General features: G+C 44.4%; 2 protein-coding genes across 8 annotated transcripts in view; one reads left to right on the plus strand and one right to left on the minus strand.

Annotated features, from left to right (window-relative positions):
- Nucleotides 1-270: 270 nt before the first annotated feature.
- Nucleotides 271-6,296, plus strand: PSTK (phosphoseryl-tRNA kinase). Of its 3 annotated transcripts, none has more exons than XM_075612150.1 (6): nt 271-561; nt 1,960-2,245; nt 3,058-3,256; nt 3,768-3,843; nt 4,624-4,717; nt 5,444-6,296. In XM_075612150.1, the coding sequence occupies exons 1-6, from the start codon at nt 355-357 to the stop codon at nt 5,668-5,670; spliced, it is 1,089 nt and encodes a 362-aa protein (XP_075468265.1). In that variant the 5' UTR covers nt 271-354; the 3' UTR covers nt 5,671-6,296. The 3 variants fall into 3 exon arrangements, with proteins under 3 accessions (XP_075468265.1, XP_075468267.1, XP_075468266.1); XM_075612152.1 differs by lacking the exon at nt 5,444-6,296 and adding an exon at nt 4,882-5,432; XM_075612151.1 differs by lacking the exon at nt 271-561 and adding an exon at nt 578-1,405.
- A 1,333-nt stretch (nt 6,297-7,629) lies between these two features.
- IKZF5 (IKAROS family zinc finger 5) overlaps nt 7,630-17,004 on the minus strand; it is a 23,052-nt gene continuing 13,677 nt past the window's right edge. The window contains exons 2-5 of one of the 5 annotated variants that reach the window (XM_075612144.1): nt 14,744-14,816; nt 13,010-13,178; nt 11,660-11,902; nt 7,630-10,370 (exon numbers count right to left, since the gene is read on the minus strand). In XM_075612144.1, the coding sequence (XP_075468259.1) occupies nt 9,328-10,370; nt 11,660-11,902; nt 13,010-13,142 (1,419 nt within the window). In that variant the 5' untranslated portion in view covers nt 13,143-13,178; nt 14,744-14,816 and the 3' untranslated portion in view covers nt 7,630-9,327. The remainder of the gene's footprint in view (nt 10,371-11,659; nt 11,903-13,009; nt 13,179-14,743; nt 14,817-17,004) is intronic. The other 4 variants (XM_075612145.1, XM_075612146.1, XM_075612143.1 and 1 more) reach the window with 4 other exon arrangements.

Below are 17,004 nucleotides of genomic sequence, written 5' to 3' on the forward strand. Positions count from 1 at the left end.
TTAACAGCAATGTCATGATCTCCTGTTTAACGCTCAAATAACATGCTATAACATATTCATATTTGTAACTTTATTCATGTTAACTTTATGAAACGGAGCCATCATTACCCATTCAGGCAGTAAACCCCCACCCACAGGTGTCAACAAGAACTACAAGTCCCAGAATCCACCAGCGAAAGGCGGGAGCTACAAATATCAAGACAACCAATGCGCTCAGGTAAGTTGTTCGGTTATTGGTAAAGCGAACTGTCAATCATTTTGACGGCGAAGTACGCATGCGCTGTGGCCACAATACGCAGCGTAAGCGCCTCTCTCCGGTGATGGTGCATAGTGGGCATCTGTGGCGCTATCGATATGTGTGAACAAGCCGGAAGGCGGCAGCTCGGGTTGTGCGTGCTCTGTGGCCTCCCTGCTGCCGGGAAGTCATCCTTGGCTCGGTCGCTAGGCAGCGGGGGGAGCTGGGCGTTAGTGGTCATCAGTTACGATGACATCATAACCGCCGAAGCCTTCCCAGAGGGGCTATGCGCATCCCATCGCGATACTTCAGCGGGATCTGAGGAGGCAGGTGAACTGGCCAATCGGGGCAAAGGAGTCACCCGGAGAAGCCTGTCTTGTGTTGTATACTCCACGTGGCACTGTGTTACATATACATGATTGGTGATTCTGAGTGTTGCACATCACTGTCACATCCACATTCTCAGTTTGCTCCTGCTTTGCTTTTCTAACCCACTTATCCTCCTACTATATAAAGCAGAGCTACTAAAACATTCCCTGAACAATATGAGGAGAGTAAAAAAAAAACCAGGGCTGCAGAATTAGAATTGAAAACTGCTTTCACGGAACATAACAATAAAGCAACAGGAACGTTAAGACATTGCATTTATACAGTCGTATAGTTGCTGATTCAACTAGTTTCCTGTGGCTTAAACCATTAAGATAAATAGCGATATTTATGTACATAGCGCTTCACAGCAGTAATACACGTGACATAATAATTAACACATTTGCTTTAGACATGATAGTAACAATAGGAAGGGGGGCCCTGCCTCGAAGAGTTTACAATCTAATGCTGCGTTTATAGTGCTGGCGACGTGACCGATGATGCGAAAGTTGCACTTAGGTTTGGAGCGACGTCGCTGGCGACAAGGCCAGTGACGTCATGAACGGGGCGGGCAGAGTGCAGTAGTCGTTCGGTAATTGGTGTAGAGACAATCACATGAGAAGACTCTCCAAAAATCAAACTTCAATGGCTTAAATTTTTTTTGCAGCTCCGTCGCGCTTACTATAAGCGCATGCGAAGTATTCAATGTATTTGTTTTTGTGCAACGTCGCGTCGCCGGGCACTATAAGCGCAGCCTAAGTGGTAATTACAGAGAATTTACAGAGACAGTAGGAGGGTGTTATGGTAAGTACTCTACAAAGGGGCCACGGTCATGCATCTGAAATGTATAGTATCAGCCAGCGGAGCTCCCCATATGAGATGCATTTTTAGATAGTTCTTAAAAGTGTAGAGGGTGGGTGTCAGTTCTCATGTTGGTTATTATTGTAGTTGAAGGCTGGGGAATACCAAAAAATAAATATTTTAGGTGGAGAGATTTAAGAATTTTTTTTTCTTGCGATGAGTGATAATTGGAAAATGTTTTGCTGGTTTTTGTTTTCCTTCCCCTGGATTATTAGAACTATAAATATAGGATGTGTATATCAGAAAATTAGAATTTAACAAAGTTTGAACTTGCTGGGTTTTTTTTGTTTTTGTTTTTCAAACTCATCTACTATGTAACAATGCGGGACGTTAAGATTGATGGAGTCCTATAAAAGTGTTTTACATTAATATTTCATTAACATTAAGTATGTGATCATAATAAAAAAGAAAATGGAATTTATAAAAGTAAACTTTTTCTGATCAGGTCAGCCATAATCCATTTAATCTTACATGGATGTTGGCCTTCTGTATTGCAGTTGTCTCTTTGGAAGCAAAATCGCCAACATATCTTGCTGTACCTTGAGCACCTTATTGCGGCTCTTATTGGCTGTTCAGCACTGATCGCACCAGCTGGCAGAACAGAGGGAACCTGGAGTCGCTTTGTTAGCTGCCTGGAACGCCAAGGCTTAATATCTTCTGCAGCGTCAGACGTGGAGCATCACCTTATAACTATCCCAGAAAACCGTGCTCTCTACCTTGTGTTGGATGATAACTTCTACTACCAGAGCATGCGGTATGAGGTGTATCAGCTGGCACGCAAGTGTAAGAACTTCCTCTGTGGAGACTGTGGTCCCCCAGTCTTCTTCCACACTGAACCAACTATTTGATCAGATACATGAACTATACTTACCTTTTAATATGCAGTGCTGCTTACTTGCTAACTTATGTAAGGTACTAATGAATCTAGCAGGGTTAGCCAACTCCAGTCCTCAAGCGCTACCAAACAGGTCAGGTTTTCAGGATATCCCTGCTTTAGCACAGGTGGCTAAATCAGTACCAGCTTCTGCATAGGTGGCTCAATCAGTCTTTGACTGAGGCACTGATTGAGCCATCTGTGCAGAAGCAGATACTGATTTAGCCACCTGTGCTGAAGCAGGGATATCCTGAAAACCTGACCTGTTGGTAGCCCTTGAGGACTGGAGTTGGCTACCCCTGCTCTAATAGCATTTACAATAGAAATTCTTCAGTCATTATAGAAGCCTCCTATTAGCAGATGCGCTAAACATGGTGTAACCCTGAGCTAGAATGCTTCTGTATTTTAGCTCTTGCATTTAAAAGGCTATTGCTTGGCCCTCTTGCATATACAAAAGTGGCTGAGAAGGCGGAACTGCCCCTTTTATGGCAGGTTTGATGAGTTGGCTTTTTACTTTTACGGATCTTACATTTCAACGTTAAAAGTACACCCTATTTACTTGGTCTAAAATGTTTCATTTATTTATTTTACTCATTGAATTTATAAATAGTGTTATTTGAAGTTTGCAAGTGCATCACTCACTAATCTCCGTTTGTAAACAAGGTTAGATCAAAAGACATCCTAATAATCATCCACTTGAAACATCTGTTGTCTCCTATAGATTACTTGGGTTTCTGCCAGCTGTATTTAAACTGCCCAGTTGAGTCCTGTCTGCTGAGAAATCAAAACAGGCCCCTTCCTCTCCCGGACAAAACCATTGTGCTCATGGAGAAAAAAATAGAAAAACCCAATCCAGAGAGAAACCAATGGGAGCAAAACAGTCTGATACTGAACACCTCAGGACCAATCAGGATGGAAGAGTAAGTAAATGAATGGGGTGGGTGCTGCTTATAACCAAAACAATGCAGACACTCCAGGGTTCATGCAATTGGTGCAGATTACTGATAAAGTGCACATAACAGTATGCATTACTGTGCATTGCAATTAACTGCATCAATGGCTTTTTTTTTCCTGTGAACATTTACATACATTTTTCACACACAATATAGCTAGCATAGACAGGAATCGAACCAGTAGTGTGCACCTTGGCCGGAAAGTTAGGCTGCGTCCATACAGGGGTAGACCACGTGGACGCGGCCGCACGCTGAGCGATCAGACTGCTTAAAGGCAGTCATCGTGTCTATACAGCGGGCGGAAGCGGGAGGGGGCACGCGACGCGCTTGAAATCAGTAAAAACTGATTTCTCGAGCGGTCGCGTGAGCGGTTCACACACACACACACACACCGTGTGATTTTCTTTTTCTCCCCAGCTCTTTTGCTGTCAGGAGACCAAAGTATTTTATATTTTAAACGGATATTCCTTTCTTCCAGTCTGAGAGTACCGGACTTGTTAAATCAGGCCTTGGAAAATCCGTTGAGTCCACTGCAGGAAGACAGCGAGAGAAAGGTAGGGAAGCTGATGCAAAGTCACAGTATCCCAAATGTGAAGGCAATCGGGTGACTGACACAAGCTGCAGAGGAACAGGCTCACTAGTACGTGCCAGGGTGTGGGTGTGGGTCCCTGATCCGTAATGCTAGTCTCACGTTCAGTAATACCAGCCACAGTTACTGTCACAATTTCTTTAAAGATTTAACTCGGGTTCCCAAACTTTTGAAACCGCGTTCCCCAAAAGTAGTTGTGTTGCCTCTGGGACTTCCCTTTCTGTATTCGGTGCACAAATTAAAATGATCAATCTTTGGCGATTTGGCTCCTACAAACTCCCGTTTCAAAGAATAAGGATGGCGCTTAGTACAATATATTTATTGGGTTATTTATGCTGGGAAACCTGTAGGACATAGGTGCCCAATTCCAGTCCTCAAAGGCCACCAACAGGTCAGGTTTTCAGTATATCCCTTTTTCAGCATAGGTGGCTGTCATTGACTGAGCCAATGATTGAGTCACGTGTGCTGAAGCAGGGATATCCTGAAAACCTGACCTGTTGGTGGCCCCTGAGGACTGAAGTTGGCCTTCCCTGCTGTATTTGTCACTCTCTGCTTCCCTCTTTTTGTGCCTGCCCTGTTTTGTATCTCCCTGTGTGTATGTTACGCCCATAATTCTGAGCCCACTCGTACTTTCCATTGACACCCCCATTTTCTCAGTCACCTGAGAGCAGGATTTGTGAAGTGTATCCGTGATGTCGGTCAGTTTATTACACATTTTCCTCTCTCCTTGGAATACTCGGGACAGGATATGGACCGTGAAATTTGTGCAGCCAGTATTCTACATCAAGCAGATCAGAGCCTGCGACGCCTCATCTCCGAGACCATGAAGACGGTGAAAGGTAGGAATGTATTCTTTGTATATGTAAGCTCTTTCCCAAACCTCCCTGCGGATGTTACAAAGTGCTCACATCCATCTCCGAAGCAGGCTCAGGAATTGCTCGTGTGAACCTTTAACTAACTTTAACTTTACTAAAGCGCTATAAACCACTTTATTTCTCCCCAGAACTGCCTACATAAAGCCTCAGGCTGGGTCCTAGGAATTCAGAAATATTCAGAGTCGCCCTACCCTGAAGTGCTTTTACTTTTCCTCCAAACATGATCTGCCGATCAGCATTTAGTTATTTTTTTATAGATCTTTGTAAATAATTGTTAGATGTGTAAATAAAAACCATTGTGGAGATAGTAAAACCTGCTTAGTGGCAGTTATAGGTAGTCTTGTCCATAAACAGCAGAGGCAACATGTACAACTACAATTACACCTGCAAAAAGGATGGGGTTAAAATTTTCTGTCACTACTGTATTATGTGTTCTATTGACATTATAAAACCGTTCACGATCTAATCAGCCACTATATATGATCTCCAAAAGGCTATAGAAGAAACATTAGGTGTCTGAACTTACACTGTAAAAACGAGAGGAATAATCACTACACAAAGTATAAAAAGGCTTGTTAAAGGGGTAATTAGAGAATGCTAAAAGGGTTTATTGCTACTTCAGCTGGCCCATTGGATTTTATACTTCCCTGTTGACAGATGTTCTGTGGCTGATACTGCCCTTACTTTTAGATGCCGTGCCAGTGCGAGAGGTGAAGGTTGTGGCTGAGGAACTTCACTGTGCTAAATCAATACTCCTGGAAGACTTACGGCAAAGCATGTCACAGAGAGGTCTCCTGCCTCTCAGCACACAGCGTGTTACCGCTACAGTGTTCCTGTTTAAAGAACAGAGAGACCACATTCTGCAGCCATATCTGAGCAGGGAGCATACTTGCCCTTCTCAGCCAGAGCAGGACTGATACAGCCGCTGTCTCCCTGTAGAAGTAGATTGCCTTACTGGGGACCACTTTTATAGGTGCTTTATCTATACTTCCCATTGGATGAAACCTCAACGGAATGTTGGTAGAGGACTGGCTGGCATCGATGTGTTGGGAGCGATGGACAAAAGTCATGTACCCAAATTCTACACAGTCTTTAACTCTTCCCACTAGTGACCATCTTCAGGTGTGTACATTAACACTGAGGATATGTACGGCAAAGTTTGATAAAGTAGCTCTGAGGGGCTAACGCAAGTCCTCAAGGGTCACAGATCGGTCAGGTTTTAAGGATACCCCGACTTCAGCACAGGTGGCTTAATAAGTGATTGTCTTTGACTGGAACACCTGTGCTGAAGCTGGGATATTCGGAAAACCTGACCTGTTGGTGGCCCTTGAAGTAGATGGTGATATTATACTTTACGTACAGACCGCGCCCTACACAATCCTGCCAGTAGAACAAAATGTTACACTGAAGATGGCAGAAAAGGTTGTACTGCACAAACAAGGTATCGGAGTGGGCCATTTACAGAGCAAATGTTTTGCAGCTTCAGATTCTGGATCTAAAAGCATTGGAGGGAAATGATAAAACAAGCAGCTTCAAAATGAGACTCAACAGGAGTTTAATATTCTTAAAGCACGTACTCTTCTGGGTAGGATCAGAGAATGCCAGCTCTGGTAACTGGGGTTCAATGTAATGCATAAAACAGCAGTACCCATTTGTCTGAACCAGGGGGGATCCCCCCCAATTACCAAGGATGTAAGTTATTGTATCAGTGTTCGATACCGAGCTGCAGCTTTAACCTTGCATGTAAGGCCCCACGCAACTCATGGCAAATGCTCAATTTTAAAGGGACAGATCAAATCAGGTGGAGCTCCCGCTACTTCTGGTTCCTGATCGTTCCAGGCACGATAACATGTTCTGGAAGTGCTGGGACTGAAGTGACACTATGGAGAAGGAATGGCTCGTTGAGTACAGAGCAGGGGAACCTGGTTCAATTCCCGGTGTCAGCTCTTTGTGACCATGGACAAGTCATTTTATCTCCCTGTGCCTCAGGCACCAAAAATATAGATTGCAAGCTCATCTGGGCAGGGACTGTGACAAATTCCTATGTGCTGCGTCTCACGCGCTATATAGTAATTGTGAAGCACTTTGTGTCCCATTGGGAGAAAAGATCTATATGAAAAAGTTATTATTAGTGCCACCTTGAAGTGAAAAGGTTAATAGAATACTTTGGGTTTACTTTAGGACTTGGTCAAGTGGTCAAAAAATATTTAACCCTTCACTTAAATGTAAACATCAAAACCTCAGACTGATACTAAGGGCCTCATGCAGAGAGCAGCGCTATTTAAAATCTCGCCATTTTCCGGAGAAAATCGCGCTGAAAATGGCGAGGTAGGAAAAAAGCGCTATTTTTTTTTTCTATTTGAAAATCTCGCCGCGCGGCTGGCGAGAAACTACATCTCGCCAGTCTGAAAAATATCCGAATTCAGAAAGGCGCGCTCGCCATCTAGCGGCTGTTCTTGGCGCGATTTTCTTCAATTTTCTCCGCCAACTAAAGTTGGCAAGAAGCAGGAGCTCGCCGGCTATAGGGAAAAAAAAAAATAATGCGCGATTTTTTTTCCCCCTTTCAGCTGCGCGCAACTCCTTATTTACAATTCTCCACATGCAGTAATGCTAAAAATAGCGGATTTCGCCCATTTCTGCATATGGAGAATAAAACTCTCCATTAAACCTACTTTTTATTCCCCTCTCCAATTTTAAAAAGCGCTGCTCTCTGCATAGGCCCCTAAATGTCATATTTACAGCTCGGAATAAAACCGTTGCACAGATATGATTTGGGAGTATAGAGGTTACTATGAATTGTACACAGCAAAGGAGATGGCCAGAAGTGCAAGTAGCATTCATTATTTTGTATCCGGAGCACCTGCCGAGCTATTTAATTGTGTTTGAGCTTCAGTTGTGAAAATATCAAGACATGCTGCAGGGAGGCTTGGATACATCAGGACTTTAGTAAATTCAGGATTGTACACAAGAACATAACATAAACCGTAGAAAAAGCTGGTGTGACAAGATTTTAGAAAGTACAAAAAAAGGAAATTGTGAGATATGAATGACTCAATACTAAAATAACTTGCATGTAGGGGAAACAAGTAGACAAGAGAGTAGGGTATCTCTTGCAGAAGGCACAGCAGAGACCTCACAGTGCTTTTCACTGCAGCATAGGAAGTGTGGAAGGGATTAATGCAGAATCTTGTGTTTGGACATGCATGTGCTATGATGTGCAAGACTGTGAAATCCCTAATCTAATTCAGTGCAAACACACAATCACTGCCATGTTGATTTTGTATAAAACCCAACCACTGCGCGTGTTATTTTCGGGGGTTAAAGCCAAACCTGAACTGTGCACTTAGGCCCAGATCTACAAAAGGGGTGCCAAGCACACCTTTATTCCAATGTAGGGGTGCTCACGTCCTCAAGCCACCCCCCCCCCAAACAGGTCAGGTTTTCAGGATATCCCTGCTTCAGCACTTTGACAGCCATCTGTGCTGAAGCTGGGAAAACCTGACCTGTTTGGGGAGGGGGGGGGGGGGGGCTTGACTGGTGTTGAACACCCCTGTATTTGAGTAAAGATGTGCTAAAGCTTAGCACCCCTTTTGTGGATCTGCGCCTTACTCTGTAACGAGCAGTTCATTGCCAGACAGGAGTTGCCGCTCTGGATAAGGTAATAAAAAACAAAGGCAAAGGGGACGAGTCGTGCTCAGGAGAATTAGGTGAGCGAATCGACAATGCAAATTTATTTGACGTGGTGATAGATTAAGGACTATTCCATCTCCGGCCAACTAGTTTCTGACACATTGTGTGGTAAAATCTACACAAACAACAACAACCACCAGAGACTGGGGCACAAATAAAAACACACACATTTGAAACCTTTAAAATAAGAGTCATCTTGTGGGTCAGCTTCTTGGAAACCCTTTGCTACCAGATAAGCCAGCAACGCGCTATGTTTGCAGGTGCCCGTGGTCGCAACAGGGGGTTAAGAAGCATGGGAAGGACGCGTGTGCCACAAATGCCGCCATCAAAAAGGAATTATCTGCGGCATCGCTACATAAAGGGGTGTCCGGTCCTCGCGGAGACACCCCGCAACAAACATTCCCTACAAAAGTATCACAAGGAAGCGTCCTCATCGAAACCCACATTTTTGCTGCATGCCCGCCATGACTTGTAATGGCGCATCAGGATGAACGGCAGACAGCAGGCATGTGGGGAGGTAACCACACATTAGGTGCCTTATCGTTATTTAGCTTGCGCAAGCAAACGGCACCTTTCCTTTTTTCCAAGATACGCAGGATTTGTTTTTTTTTAAGCCTCAGATAACAGTAGGGTAGAAAACAGGAACACACAAAACCCAACAGCATCATACATTGACTGATATCTCCTCTTTAGTTACCGACATTTAATTATCCACCCCCGTCACATAATTACTGTCTGAAACCCAGATCACATGACTGTCAAACGAGGAGCACAAAAATGGGCTATTTACATACTATATACATCTCTGGGGTGACGGGCACAGTACGGACAGACTGTGTGTCCGTAACAGCGAATAAAAAGAAGTGAGAAGGGCCACCGGGCCCCTACAGTCTGTGATGGCTGTGCTGGCCTCGGGCAAAGTGGCAGGCAAAGTCATACTTGTTTTTGCACTTGCAGCCGCAGATGTTGCACTGGAAGGGGTTTTCGAAGCCGTGGCAGCCCATGTGGATGGTGTACAGTATGTTATCTGCAAAGTACATGTCACAGTGCTGGCAGTGGTGCAGAAGCTGGGGGTCCTGCACTGGGAGGGCAGGCGCAGGAGTGCTGGGCTGGCTGTTGCTGATGCTGGGGGTGCTGGTTCGCCCGCTGCGGTCACTACTCGGCCCAGCCATGGGGCTACAGTTCCTATGATTGTGGGGTTGACGCGCATCAGGGCTGGCGGGGGAGGGGCTCTGAGCCACGCTGGTGGAGACAGCAGAAGCACAGGGAGGTGGAGGCTGCTGGATCATGAAGGGCTTCTCATCAGGGCAGGGTCCCGCATCAGGAGAGGCAGGGTTCTGGGTGTCCGGTGGAAGGCTAGATAGCTGCCCTGCCAGAGTGGACAGCTGGTTTAAGGGGTTGTCAACCATAAGGTCATGGTGATCCCGAGATAGCCCTCCACCATGATCCCGAGATAGCCCTCCACCATGATCCCGAGATAGCCCTCCACCATGATCCCGAGATAGCCCTCCACCATGATCCCGAGATAGCCCTCCACCATGCGAGGACTTGGGCAGGTGATCATAGGCCTCGCTGTGGATGCCAGGGATCTCGTGGGAGAAGTCGCTCAGATAGTCTGACTTATGTACCACCATGGACGGTGGGCTGAAGTTAATGAGAGTCCGTCGGCCGTAGCCCAGGCTGCTGACCTTCTTCTGCAGGACCCCCCACATCTTCTTGTTGCCCAGGGAGGGGCGCGTGCCTTTGATGGGCAGCATCTTGTGCTTGCGGCGCCGGTGGTGGGACAGGTTGCTGCGGTCGCTGCACCGGAAGGAGCACAGCTCGCATTTGTACGGCTTCTCCCCCGTGTGAGAGCGCATGTGAGCTTCGAGGTGGCGCTCGTAGGCGGAAGCAAAAGGGCACAGGTGGCAACGGTGCGGCTTCTCACCTGCAAAGAGAGAACCGCTGCATTACACGGTTACGCAAATCCTGTCTCCCATCTCCACCAATTATAGAACTGGATATAGATCTCAAAAAGATCAACACTGATTATTTCCTTGATCTGCTTTAAAGCAGCAGTCCAAGCTGCTGTTTTTTATTTTATTTATTTTTTTCCCCTTTTAATATGTGCATCAATACAATCCACACAATGATAAGTAATTAGCTAAGTTACCAATCGGCGAAGATTTGGCTCGGGATTCATTAAATGGCTGTCAGTGCAGCAGAAGAGGACCAAAGATGCAAAGTTCTGTCGGGAAGATCATGTGACCAGGCAGTTACTAGATACAATTGGGGCACTGCTAGAGACAGGGCAGGGCTCAACAAGGGGTGTGCCAGAGCCCGTTTCAGAAGAGGAAGGGGATGTGACTTTGTAAATGGTTGCTATAGAAACAAATAATGCTTGTTACATTAAAATACATTACAAATGTAATGTAGAGTCGTTTACGGAAGAAATGCTACAAATATTCATAGTACAGAAGTGATTTTTTTTTTTTTTTAAACACGTAGGATATTGCTTGGACTGCAGCTTTAAAAACAGCAGAGCCACCTAACAACACACCGATTAATGTCAACTGGCATTCTGTAAAGCTTTTTAAAAATCTGACTAATCAAATATAGGAATGAGAATAAGGTTCTAAATAAAAAAAATACAAGTCATCTCAATGGTGACCTATTTCCACATGCAAAGTGATGGGCTGCTGTTACATTTTGCTCACAAAAAAAGAATAATGTTACCAGTACATACCTACATCACACTACAAGAAAAGAACATGAATAAACAAGCACTCTAAATATATATTTATTTTTACTTTTCAACATGTTGGTCCTTATTGATGGTAGCAAGGCAACAATGGAGATTCTATAAAGTAAGGTTTAACCACTGTCCTAATGCATACTGAAAATGGTGAGTGTGTGTTTATGTTCTGGGCTGTGCTCGCACACAGAGGCAGATTTGAAGTTGATGTGATTTCAGGATGAGAAGTGGAAGTATGCTTGGAAACATGCTCCCTTTGTGCAGTGTTCTGCTGTCCTGCTCAAACTCACACACACAATTCTTAGTCATTTACTCTGGGATTCAACAAGGTCCAATGCGGGGTACGGACATTTACCAATGACTTGAACAGCACTAATACCCCCGATTGACACTAAATCGCAGATTCACTAAAGTACAAATAAGAGCGCACAGACACATTGTTAGGTCCATGCACACTACAAACAGATGTGAAGGAATCCTACCAGTGTGTATGCGGATGTGTTCTATTAGGCGAGCAGTGCCTTTGCTGGCATAGTTACAGTAACGACATTTTAGTTTCCCATCAAATGTCCGCTCAAAGCCATCCACCAGCATCCCTGCGCTCTCGTCCAAAGACACCTCCACGGAGGGGTGGTCCAGCCCGTTCTGATCGCTGTCTGTCCCAGCTGCCGGTAGAGCAAGGCACGGAGAGTTAGCGATGAGCACATCATGGTTTTGTGGCCCTGCTGCATGAAAAGCAACACAATCAGTAGCATCTCTCTGCCAACTGTTACAAAGGAAAGGGAACAGACAGTGGGAGAAGGGGAGCACACAACTATAGGCAGGAGACACAAAATATACAGGGTAAGGACGATGTCACAAAGCTGGAGTACACATTGAGGTCATCATGACAGAAGAGTCACTGTCTAGAACACACGGGAATACTGCTGTAGGGCACAGTTGTGTGGCACTACTGATCCCTACACTGCCAGACAAAGGTGATTGTTTCTTACACAACAACTTGGTGTAGGTATAATGGTGTGTGTGTATATATATATGTACAAATAAAAGCATTTTGTTAGCCACAGAACGGCATTGTCTATTTGTTTTTGAGGTGTGTGTATTTTTTTATTTTCTTTTAAACTGGTGGGTTAAAAAGATACAGCCTGGCTCCATCTCAGACACCTTTCTGTACCACTAAGACCAACACTATCTTAATATCATTGGAACCAACAGTTTTACTGCACACTGAATAAAGTAATCGAGAACCACTTTTAGCATTAAACCTGCTCTACAAAAAGGAAACTTTTGAGATATCACACTGGGACGGAGTACTGATAAAATAAGGAGATCGTGTCCTTAATTGGGTGATACCTCGGGATTAGGTGAATACAAAATGAGTACTTATATGATAGGGATAGAGAAAGCAATCCCCTGCCAACACAGTGCACTCCAAAAAAATATATCTACTTAGCTTTATGGACCGGTCATTATGCTACCCAATGAAAGGAAAAAAACATAACTGTTAATCTAAAGTGCCTACAAGAGACCAAAATGAAGGGATCAACCAAAGTAACCTTACCTAAATATTAAATGTAGTTTATTAACACCATAAGAAAAAAAGGACTCTACAATTTTTTTTAATTAAATGTATAAAAAGTGCAACGTATCGGCCATGGATTGCTTTCTCTCTATCGTATAACTACTGCTCTGCATTCTACCGGCCTGGTCTTTGGAGAGATGCCCTATACTGAGCATGGGAATACAAAGTGCAGGAGACGGGCGAACAAGGTGTAATTGCACACAGCAATTCCTAGCAGCATGCCAGGGATGGAGGGGGATTTGGGCCGTACCTCCTTGTAGGGTGTCGGCCTCCTTGTCGCCGCTCACTGAGCCGGAGATCATGTTGACGTGGTGCGTTTGCTGCGTGAGATATTCCTGAAAATCCTTCACGAAGTCCAGCGGTTCTGGCTTCTTCTCCCCCATATTCACTGCTGGAGTGTGCCGGGCAGCACCCCCTGCCTGCAGAGGAGGTAAAAAGCGCCAAAATGAACACCGTGCCACAGGAAACATGGGGGGCATAAATAGGGTGAGTTTCAAGGATATCTCTGCTTCAGCATAGATGGCTCAATCAGTCTTTGACTGAGCCACCTGTACTAAAGCAGGGATATCTTTAAAACCTGACCTGTTGGTGGCCCTTGAGGACTGGAGTTGCCCACCCCTGATCTAGTTGCTGCAACAATCATTTTGGATTGTAATAAAGTCATTTTCCTATTAAAAAAGGAGCAATTCATGCCCTTTTATATTAACTATTTAACATAGGTTTCAAGAAGGGGGTCTATGGAGCTGAACCACGCGCTCTGAGGTGAAAAAAAGGTTCCCTTCAGAAATGAGCATGTTGCAATGTAGGACAATGTATGAAATTAACCGGTTTCATTTAAGCTCCGGGGACCTACTTCCCGAGATACATACCTCCGTAAGTCATTCCGTTAACTGCTTTATGTTAATAGGTCCTGCGGGCCAATGGGAAGCTGCGACAGTTGATGGCGCGGCTTCCTATTGGCTCTCGTGTCACGGGGAGATTTGAGCAGACATATTGCGTGCCCAGCCGGGGCTGCTACCTTGCTACCATCACCTTTGGGAGGTCTAAAATTAATGGGGATTCAGCTCCCATTTCCATTACAATAATAATAACTTTATTTAATATAGCGCTTTTCTCCCAATGGGAGACAATTCCCAATTACAGTATAGCGTGCGGTACGCAGCACACAGGAATCTTAGACACATTCCCTGCCCAGGCGAGTTTACAATCTATGGTGTTGGTGGCTGAGGCACAGGGAGATAAAGTGACTTTTACAAGGTCACAAGGAGCTGACACCAGGATTTGAACCAGGTTACCCTGCTTCAAACTCAGGTTCATTGTTATCAGACATAGGGGCCTATGCAGAGAGCAGCGCTTTTTAAAATTGGCGAGGGGAATAAAAAGTTGGTTTAATGGAGAGTTTTATTCTCCATATGCAGAAATGGGCAAAATCCGCTATTTATACCATTACTGCATGTGGAGAATTGTAAATGAGGAGATGCGCGCTGCTGAAAGGGAAAAAAAAAAAATCGCGCTTTTTTTTTTCCCCTATAGCCGGCGAGCTCCTGCTTCTTGCCAACTTTAGTTGGCGGAGAAAATTGAAGAAAATCGTGCCATTTTATTGGCGCGAACAGCCGCTAGATGGCGTTCGCGCGTTTCTGAATTTGGAAATTTTTAAAGCTGGCGAGATGTAGGTTCTCACCAGCCGCGCGGCGAAATTTTCAAAAAAAAAAAAAAAAATGGCGCTTGTTTCAAAACTCGCCATTACCTGCCTTTCTAAAGGCAGATTTTGCCAAAAAATGGCGCTTCCCCCGATAACGCTGCTCTCTGCATGAGGCCCTCAGTGTCTTTACTCGCTGAGCCGCTCCTGCCTTCTCCCTTCAGGGCCAAAATAGAACCACCAATCCTTTTGCATGTAGTAATTTGATTTATTAGTGATATTATTTGCGCTTGTTTTTCTATTTCACAGTAATAAAATAATATTTGTTTCTGATACAGTACTCACAGTGAGTCCCTGCCACAAAGAGCCTGCACACTCATTTTTCTTCTTGAGGCACAGGGAGTTAGAGGGGACTTGCCTAAAAGTCACAGGAAGAGTCATTTATTTAAACACACTTTTCCTTTGTAATAGCTCACCATAGAATTGAAACAACTAATGTCTAATTTTATCATGATAAACATCGCTATTATATTAAATTCCCATGTTGGGCATCGTTGTCATAGGAAAATGTGGCCTGTTGCCCAACATTAACTAGGGATCACGCAGTAAGTACAAGGTACTCAGCCGTATAAGGCGGTTAAATATTGCAGTGGCACGCCTAAGGACACATTGGGGTTTTCTGTTTAATAGGATTGAAGCAGGGTGTCTCCAGACGTTAATTTCAGCTCTGGGGACCCCCTGCTCCCCGAGATACTTTCCTCAGTAAGGGGTGCCTGTATCTCTGCACAGTTAAAATGTCCCGCATCACGTGAGCCAATAGGAAGACTGCAACGGGATGACATCACGGTTTCCTATTGGCACGCAGGACCCGGGACATTTAAAGCCGCCATTTCGATAGCCCAGTCTGGGCTGCTACCGGCACCCCCTTTCGAGGTATCTCCGGACGCAGAGGGTCCCCGGAGCTAAAATTAACGTGGGTCAGCTCCGAAGACCCTCTGTTTCAAACCTAATTTTTTTTAAACTAGCACTGTGTATCCCCAGGAGTGTCTCTTTAAATCAGTATGATGCATGTTCAGCATTGCTCTGAGGCTCCTCACACAGCATCTCCCAGCTCACAAAGCACAAGAGAGGCAGATCAACCTATCAGGAGTACACTCCTCAGTCAGGGTACTGGTGACAAACTGCTGTATCTTAATGACTTCATGATTGCTTTACTCACAAGCACAGCAGTGTGTGTCACACAGCCGCCCACCCACTGATACCGACACAGACTCTAGTGTACTCTGCACACTCACCTCCTTATGCTATGTTTATACAACAGACACAGTGTATATGCTCAGGGCTGGGCGGCTTTAAAAGGAAAAAAGTTCATGTTTAAGGTTCTAGAACCCTCGCAATATGTACCTTAAAGCTCTGCCGGGTATCAGCATGCACATCCAGCTGTCACAGCATGTTCCACTTCCACAATCAAGACCGTTAAACAACCACAGCTGCTCACAGCCAAAACCGGCCCTCCGTCACCTCCAAAGAGCAGGCACTTATGGGGGATGGGGGGGTTGTTGTTATCAGATCTATTACACCAGGGGTGTCCAACTCCAGTCCTGAAGAGCTACCAACAGGTCAGGTTTTCAGCATATCCCTGCTTAAGCACAGGTGGCTCAATCAGTGGCTCGGTCAAAGACTGAGCCATCTGTGCTGAAGCAGGGATATCCTGAAAACCTGACCTGTTGGTCAGCTCTTGAGGACTGGAGTATTACACAAATTCAAAGCCATAAACCTCTGTTAAACTGGAAGGTTTTTTTTTATCCTTCGTACGGTTAAGACATTTAAGGTTAAATATCAGTGGTTTGTGTGTTTTATTATGCTTTGATAGTCAATTCAATCACAAGTAAAAATGCTTTTGTGACATCATATTAAAGTCGATAAGAAATTAGGTTGATGTGAAAGGTCATACATCATATAGATGGAAAAAAATCAATACTGCATTATATTTCGCTTAACAGCAACATAACACCATTTTACTCATAAAACAAAGAGACTCAAAGAGACTCATGGAGAAAGAAAAACTAGGAGAAAAATACATTTTTGCACTGTTTAAAAGTAGAATTAAAACACTAAATGAATTGGCTACAAAACATAAGGACAATGTTTTGGGTTACAGGACAAAAGTTGAGAGCTGATGGGTTGTGTATTCACGTCACTAAACATATCTATTATTATGGCCATTTATCCTCCAGGACCTACAGAGGGCTGTGAAAAGTTTAAGGTTTGAATTTTCATATAACAGAAAGGGATAAAAGAGAAGCATCACTTGCTAATAGCTGGTCATTTTTGTCAATATTGCTCAGTAAAAGCTAGTGTATGTATGTATGTATGTATGTATGTATGTATGTATGTATGTATGTATGTAAGTATGTAAGTATGTATGTATGTATGTATACAGTATATAAATACTTAGGTCTTTTCATTTTGCTGCAGGAACAGAATCTACTATGGTTCTTTCCCCTCATACAGAGGTAAAAGGAAGGGTTCACAGTGTAGTGTAGGACCTGCATTAATTTGGTTATAACTTGACGTTGGTATGCAGGCTTATGACGCTTTGTCCA

The sequence above is a fragment of the Ascaphus truei genome, chromosome 8 (assembly GCF_040206685.1).
Source record: "Ascaphus truei isolate aAscTru1 chromosome 8, aAscTru1.hap1, whole genome shotgun sequence".
NCBI classification, from domain to species: Eukaryota; Metazoa; Chordata; class Amphibia; order Anura; family Ascaphidae; genus Ascaphus; species Ascaphus truei.

Bases quoted from the DNA above. Each gene is read 5' to 3' on its own strand.
- PSTK (XM_075612150.1), top strand. From the start codon at position 355: ATGTGTGAACAAGCCGGAAGGCGGCAGCTCGGGTTGTGCGTGCTCTGT. The intron at 562-1,959 runs GCAGGTGAACTG...TCTGTATTGCAG, and splicing joins CTTCAGCGGGATCTGAGGAG to TTGTCTCTTTGGAAGCAAAA. The intron at 4,718-5,443 runs GTAGGAATGTAT...CCTTACTTTTAG, and splicing joins GACCATGAAGACGGTGAAAG to ATGCCGTGCCAGTGCGAGAG.